Here is an 8,033-nt window from a genome sequence, read left to right on the forward strand (position 1 = left end):
GCATTTGAACCAAATCAAGCCTTAAACATAATAAATTATTTCCTTCAAAGGAAATAATTACCTTACCTAGGCTCAATAAGGTCTTTGCTAGCAGCATTTTTTTAATAAACAAATTAAAAATGCCAAAATATCTACAATTTTATGAGAAGGAGGAGTTGAATAATTAAGGAGAAATTTCTCACTATTAGGGGGTATGAAAAATATACTAGCAATTAATATGCAATACATATATGTATACCCATACTTACAGATATAAACACGCACATACAACCTGGACAGTTCATGTTAACCAAGGGAAAGGCTAAATAATACAAAGTGATTACTAAATACAAGTACACTTTAAAAACACAGAGACAGCGAATTTTTTATCTGTTGCAAAAATGTATTTGATTACTCGAGTAAAATTACAGTATCTCTGCTGTTAGTAAGTATTAAATGTTAAAGAAACTGGACCTCTTTTCCTTTCAACTTTCCGAGAAAGTGCATGTAACAGTCCAAGGTTCCCCCTGTCCCCCCCCAATGCCTAATACAAAATAAACAAACACTATACTTGTTCCCTTGGTCAAGGAGTAGGACTTGGTCTTGTAAGGAACGTATGTACATTTTAATGAAAGTGATGTCTTATTGTATATACAGGAGCATCTACAGTTGTCCACGGAAGTTGTTCAAGATGCCATACTTAGCAGCATTGTGAAAGTCCAGCACATTTTCTATAATGAATATACCTACAAGGCAAAATGTTACGTCTCAGTTTCAACTACCAAAACAACACTTCAGTATCTTCTCTAATAATCCGCGTGCTTATTACTGTACAGAAATGTATTAACATTTAAGACGACTCAAGTAAAAAGCACAATACAAATAACAGTTCAAAACAGAAAATGTTAAACCTACAAAAATTAAAGCAGTTTTAATTTTATAATAAAAATCAAAAACTGAGCTGTGTAAAGGACCCACACTGTTCAGTCTATATTCTCTCAGTCCTTTTCTTAGTTCTGTCTGGAAAAATTAGACAATGTGTTTGCTGATAAAGTTTCCAGCAGGATCAAAGTGTACATTTATATACAGATTTTTATTAGAGATCTAATGCATCACTGAGGCATCGCATCAATACCAGAGTTTGTGTTAAACTGGGTATAGAAAATAAGTTAATGCCAGAATAAGATCACCTAGCAGAACAGACTTGCAACTGCCATAAATGTTACAGCAAGTTTACAGCACTCTAGTCGATTAGTATTTAGTTCAAAATACGGGAGACCAAAGTTAATGCTTGCATTTGTTTGCAAAGCAAGGTTATATCACTAATAAATAAGCTCTCTTAGAACTCTAGAAGTAGAACATGGTACAAAACAAAGTCTTTGTAATGTTGTAGCCTGCAGCTTGAAAAAAGCAACCCTAGGTTGCACTATTTGCAGGAATGTTATTTACGGAGGTTTTTTTCCTAATTTGTTACAATTTCTTTGTTGTCTTCCACGAAACGTGTGAAACGGAAGTTAGTCCCATTTTCATTGCTTGCCATTTTCTCCAGACCAGCTAGAGGTGCGTTGGGTTCTGAATTCTGGAGCTTCTCCAGGCTTCCTGTCAAGCCACTGATGGGAGAGCTGCCACCGTTGCCCAGGCCCCCTGGTGCTGGAGGGATGCCCCCATTCTGGATGACGGAGATCTCGTTGGTCTTCATGGCCAAGCCATTGGAGAGTGCAGCTGCATACTGGTTCCAAAAGCTGGACGGGTCTCCATTCCCTGACCGTGCAGCCAAATCCTTCTGAAACATTTCTGGGAACTTTACAGGATTGCCTCCTAGGAATGTCATAGGGCCATCTACAGAAAGTCGTCTGCCTCGTCTTGCAGGAGTACTGTTCCACATGTGAGTGCCCATGTGAACCTGGAAAGAAAGAAAGGAAGAAACAAACAAACAAAAAATAGAGGTTGACAGGAATTTCAAACTGTTTTTGATCAGAGAGAAGGCAGGAGTCCATGAACATGTCCAGTCTTGTTACATAACGAATGGCATTAAAGATAGAGGATACAGGGCTCTGGAATAATACACTGCTTCTGGGCTAGCCCATCACCATTACCCAGAATAACCTGTTCTCCTGCTGAACAATGCATTGCTTCTTACTTTTTTTTTCTTATTACATGTATTTAGTTTATAATGACTTTGCATTATTCTGTCAATTGCGGCTTTCAGGGCTAGAATTGCTATGTCCACTTTCATTGCAATGGTAAGTATTGTATTTGACACCCTTTACCCTATAAACGTCCTTTTCAGACAGGCAGAAAGTATCCTTTCCTGATTGCTCATCGGAGAGCCTCGTGTATAGACAGAATGGCCTGAAAGTAATTATTCATCTCACATTACTGGCAGCAACCTCTAGAGAAATACTCTGTCAACAGAAAAATGTACACAGTAAAGTGCTCAACTGGTGTTCTAAAACTTGAGTATATTTGCTTTTTCAAACACATATCAGTAGGAAATGTTAGTTATATAATCAATTAAAGTAATGCCTATTATTTCCAGAATTATGTTAATAGTTTTTTTAAACACTCATCTTACATGATATTTATGAAAAACATCACCTTCAAGAGCCTTTCAATTCTTGAAGAGGTGTGTGCGTTACAAAATGCATTTCTCTGTTAATTAATACTCCTTACCATCATTTGGCTGTTCTGTTTCACACTCTGCATAGATAAGCTTTGCTGGTAGACGAATTTTAATTAGATCAAAACAGCTCATGCCTCAGACTTGCTGCCAACATGAGCACTCAACAAGAGGCCATCTAGGTCTACTAGAGCTGGCTAAACACACTGTCACACCACAAACACCCAAAGGTACCACTGCTGCAACATTAATAGGTGTCAAAAATCAAAAACACCCAGCAAGGAGAAAATTAAACCAAAGGACAGTAAGAGGAAAAAGTACCTTCAGATTGCCTTTTGTTGTGAATGCTCTTCCACATATAGTGCAGGCAAAAGGTTTCTCACCAGTGTGCGTCCTTTCATGGATCTGCAGAGCACTGGAAGAAGAAAATGTTTTCCCACATGTATTGCAGTAGTGCTGTTTTGGAGTTCTTCTGGGGAGAGCAGGGAGCAGCACAGGGGACGTGGCAGAGGACAGTGGCCCTGAAGCAACTAGACTGGAGGGTGCTTCTTTGCTGTCCTGAGGAGAGCCATGCACAAAGCCGTTAACCTCGGTCTTTATGAGCGATGACAGAGTGCTAGCGGGCATCACCGAAGAGTTCTGACTGGGGCCGATACTGGAGTTGGGCTCAAAAAGCTGTGATGGTAGATCTCGCATCTGATGTGTCAACATATGCTGCTTCAAATTACCCTTTGTGGAAAAGCCACGATTGCAAACTGTGCAAATAAATGGTCTCTCTTTGGTATGACTTCTGTAATGAATGTCCAAGGCACTCTGACAAGCAAATGTTTTGCCACAAATGTCACATGCAGTGTTTTTAAATTTACCTCTATCTCTGAAAGGAAAGAGCATACTCAGGGACTCTTCTTTAATCATTTTATCAGTGTTACTAGACGTCAAGTCCAAAGCACCACTGTTAGCAGGGGTTGGAGACAAACCGTTGGCAAACTCACTTGGTAAAGCTCTTAATGGTTTCTCTTCAATACTTGGTGACTTGTGGTAATCATTAGTGCTGTTGGATGGGGACAAGGCCTGCATGGAAGAGGTAGACTCTGAGACAGCAGGGCTTCCAGCACTTTGGCTTTCCATATCACCACCGACAGATGACGAATCGTTAGTTAAAACGTCCCCTTCCACTGACCCATTTTCTACTGACTTCAGGCTTGCCTGAAGTTGTTCAGCAAGGCCGGCATTGATCATCTTCATCTGATTTTCCAGAGCAGCAATACTTGACATTTCCAGGGGCAGAGGGGAAGAAGACAAGCTGTCTTGTGATGCATCCACAGATTTAGGTGTATCTGGCACGCTGCTGTCAGGGCAGTCTTCCATATTCTCATCTGAGAAGTTGTCTATATCATCAAAATTCTTATCATCAAAAGATCCCGTATCCGATTCCATTGACTCAGGATAGTTTTCTGTCACCGGGGTGTTGGGGATCTGCCCTCCCATGTGCATTCGGATGTGCTGCTGTAGCACAACGGCATTGGTGAATTTTTTCTGGCAGATTGGGCAAGAATGTTGCACTCTCAGCGGGGGCATGGCACGATGGACACTGTAGTGAGTCTTTAAGTTGCCCTTAGTAGTGAAAGCACGACCACAGATTTTACATTTGAATGGCCTCTCTCCAGTATGGGTGCGATAATGCATTTTCAGTGCACTCTGGCAACTGAGAACTCGATGGCAAATGATGCACTCGTTAGGATCAGTTGCCTTTTTGTCAATGTTTTCTACAAGCTGCTGCAATTTTGATGTTTCAGATGCTGGCGTTGAATCCAATAGTCCTCCAAATGGAAACTTTGCCTTAAATTGCTCTGACATAAGAGGCATCAGTGGATTTGTAAAAGTGGCGACACCGCTGGAGCCCGAGTCTGCTGCCGGGGAGCTCACGGAGCTGCTCATGTTAGTCATGGTGCTTGTGTTTTGAGGGTTTTCTTCCGTTTTGCCATTTGAGGTAGGCAATGCACCAGCCTCTACCTCATCAGAAAGTCCATTGGAAATTTTTGATGTGGGATCAGCTGTTCCCGAGTCACTCTTGACAGAGCAGGGAGGGCTAGCAGAAGGATGGCTAATGGGAATCGGCTGAGGCTCCTCAGTTTTGATGAATGGGGTCAAGCTTGGAATTGTTGGTGGGAGTGGCAGGCCAACAGAAGTTGTTAGGGTGGAGAGGACCGGCTTGCTGTCCAGCCAGCTCGTGACAGGTTTCTCTGGCGGTATAGACATCCCATAAGGAATACCCGTGCTTGTAGGAATATTGTCCAAATGCTCTGGCACTGGGTATGGATTCATTTGAATATGAGGGTATTTTTCTTTGTGACGCTGAAAGTGGACTTTTAAGTTTCCCTTTGTGGAGAACCTGTTTCCACATATGTTGCATTTAAATGGCCTCTCGCCAGTGTGAGAACGCAAATGAATCTGCAAGGCACTGTCACTCCCAAACACTTTAGCACAGAACCTGCATTTATGCTTAAAGAATGCCTCATCTGAATTACTTTTTGCTTCAAATGCAGTTACATTTGGTGGCTTGCTTTTTCTTTGCTGTGCCAAGGCAGTCAAGGAGTTTAAATCCTCTGCAGGTGTTCCAATATTGGACAAGGGACTGGAGAAAACAGAGTTACTAGGGGTGGGCTGAGGTAGAAGTGGATTAGATGCAGGACTTAATAAACTGCTTATTGCAAAAGCTGGTGAAGATGATGCTGATACTGGTGGGTTGGTGAGCTGTGAGCCACCAATAGTTGAAGCCACTTTTTCTGAGGACGGTGTTGTAACTGCTGCTGCCAATATGTTAATATTTGGAGAAGAGCCACTATTGGATGGAATTAGAGTGTTGCCAGGGTTGCTCTGAGGTAGCTGTATAGGGGGTAGCTGTTTCACACCACTGATGCTGGCAGATTGACTAGCAAGGCTTTGTGCTAATCCAGCTGCTGCAGCCAGCTGCTGGGATAAATGGGAACTTAATGTGGACAAGGGGTTGGCAGATGTTCGTAAAGTACCTTGAGAAGGGCTAGAAGATGTTGGCATGTCTGTATTTTGGGTAGCCAACAATAATATTTGGTGACGAATTTGTTCAATCAGTTGCAACTGATGGATCTGCTGCTGCTGCAATGCCAACAGTTGCTCCATCAGGGCAGGGACAGCGAGTTTAGTGCTCGATGCCCCGTTACATCTCGCCTCCTGTGAGAACTGTGCTACTGCCACTTTAGTACTCTGCAGGTTTTCAATTATTACATTACTATTTATCACTGAAAAGTTGCCTAGTGTTGTCAGATCCCCTAAGTGAGGTAGAGAGGTTGTTACAGCTGAGGTACCCATTGTGGAGCTGTTACTGCTTGTAATACTATTGTTGACACTCTTGGAACTGCTACTGCTATTGTTAATGCTGGAAGCCTCCACATCCATGGATTCTTCCCTGTCAAGTTTGTTATGCTCTGAAAGGTCACTGCAGTCTACTTGATCTGTGTTATTAACTGTGTCATTCATCTGTTCATCAGGATTATCAGAAGGGGAACTAGGAGGGAAGGTTTCAGAAGGAGAAGCTGGATTTTCATTCACAATTAAAACTAATTGATTTTTAGTACAATTCTTCTTGTGTTGCAGGAGATCTGATAATTCAAAGAACTCAGCACAGCACCTGCCACAGACATGGGCGTCCTTGTTCTTAGTGGTTCGATTTGCTTGACCCTTTTCTGTGTCTCCTAAAACATCAAAAGATGATGGATTAGGAACCAACCGGTTTAAAAAAAAAAAAAAACAACCCAAAAAAAACCCAACCAAAAAAAAAAAAAAAAACCAAAACAGCAGGACATTTTATTTAAAAATACTGGTTTTATCTACCACTCTAAAACAGACTAAGATTGCACATGAAAATAGATCAATATTCCTGCTTCACAAAAATAAGTCAAAAGCACCATTTAAAACTGTACAAGGGAGTTTTATCAATCCCTGTGTCTTAGATTATCATTTGCTTCAGATAATCCATCAAAATATAAAATACTATGAACTGAAGGCATTGGAGCATAATGAAATTCCATAGCAAAGTATTGATTTCCAATAATTCATACTGCTTATTGTCTAGTTGTCCACTGAGTGCAAATCAGCCATTTGAAAGACTCATTAGACTCTCACGTTCCTGTCAACCTTGTTCATTTTCAACTGATTCAAAGATATCTGTGACAGTTGCCCCATCACTAAACTAATTTGTAGTCATTCGAGGTCCCAATCAGTTGCTGACAAGAAAAAAAGTACGTATTACCAAGCTAAAGATTCATCCCCCATTTCTTCCGAGTTGCTACATAAAGTATAAGCTATGAATCTGTTTTCCAACCAAACTTAATTCTATGGTGGTTACAAACTGAATAGAAAAGAAAAATCCCTTATAAAATGGTATCATTTACCATTAAATGGTAAAGTGCCAAAGCACTTTAAAGACCTGTTTTAATGCCTCAAGCAATGTTTCTACAATTAAGCAAATGTCCTATTTGCCACCATGTGCTTCACCAAAGCACTCCTTGTGAGATTCTGATCTGAAAAACACTTGTATAAATCTGAACAATCACTGGAAATATCATGAATTTACATCAGAGTAAAAACCATCAGGATCTTGCCTCTTATATATAAAGCCAGCAGAATTTTTACATTTCTGAATAAACATGAAGAAAGATGAGCAGTTAAAAGGAAATGTTCACACACAATGAGAGATAACTCCTGATTTTAAGTTTGATAATGCTATGCAATTTTCCTAGTCTGAATGCGTTTAAAAACTATTTGCTCTTAACTGTTCTCAATTGTTTAACAGATTGCTCTGAACCCCTCATTATAAAATCCTTTCATTGCATGTTTGTTTCCACTAGTTGCTCACATTTCTTATCACTAGGATCCATTTGTAAATTAAACATAAAAAAAATCTGACTTTAAACTAGCTGATCCTATTCAAAGACAGGATGGCTCCCTATTGTTTGCTCAGCATGAGGACACCAACTTCTGTTGTACAAATGGTGTGTGGTCATCTTGGAAGGCTGTGAAAAAAACTGTTTAATTCAAGGATTACCTCCCTGCATGTTTCTCCCCTATACTAAATCAGATAATAGGTAGTTTCCATGACTTCCAAATTAAATCTCAGAGAAAGCTAGAGTTCTTGAAAATAATTTCATTTAATTTTCTCCATTTTGTCTTAATGAATTGAACCTAAAAATGTTTCCCTTTAATAAGACAAAGAAGTTGACGTGTCATGCAGATTAGTAGCACTTCATTTTACATTTTTGGTTTTGACAGTATTTTATCCAGCTATTATTGTTTTATGCTTGGATCCAGACTTTAGTACAAGCACACCGAAAATATCATAAATGTCTCTAGCAATGAAATAGAGTGAAGAAACTTAAGGCAAGTAGCAATTGTGATT

The 8,033-nt window shown here is 40.1% G+C and overlaps 1 protein-coding gene across 3 annotated transcripts in view; it reads right to left on the bottom strand.

Moving 5' to 3' along the window:
* Positions 1 to 224: 224 nt before the first annotated feature.
* Positions 225 to 8,033, bottom strand: part of SALL1 (spalt like transcription factor 1) — a 15,776-nt gene continuing 7,967 nt past the window's right edge. For 2 of the 3 annotated variants that reach the window (XM_053987600.1, XM_053987599.1), the window contains 2 exons: positions 2,921 to 6,330; positions 1,054 to 1,882 (listed from right to left, as the gene is read on the bottom strand). In XM_053987600.1, the coding sequence (XP_053843575.1) occupies positions 1,442 to 1,882; positions 2,921 to 6,330 (3,851 nt within the window). In that variant the 3' untranslated portion in view covers positions 1,054 to 1,441. Of the gene's footprint in view, positions 726 to 1,053; positions 1,883 to 2,920; positions 6,331 to 8,033 lie in introns of those variants that run through there. The other variant, XM_053987601.1, reaches the window with a different exon arrangement.

This window comes from Vidua macroura, chromosome 11 (assembly GCF_024509145.1).
Source record: "Vidua macroura isolate BioBank_ID:100142 chromosome 11, ASM2450914v1, whole genome shotgun sequence".
In the NCBI taxonomy this organism is placed as follows: Eukaryota; Metazoa; Chordata; class Aves; order Passeriformes; family Viduidae; genus Vidua; species Vidua macroura.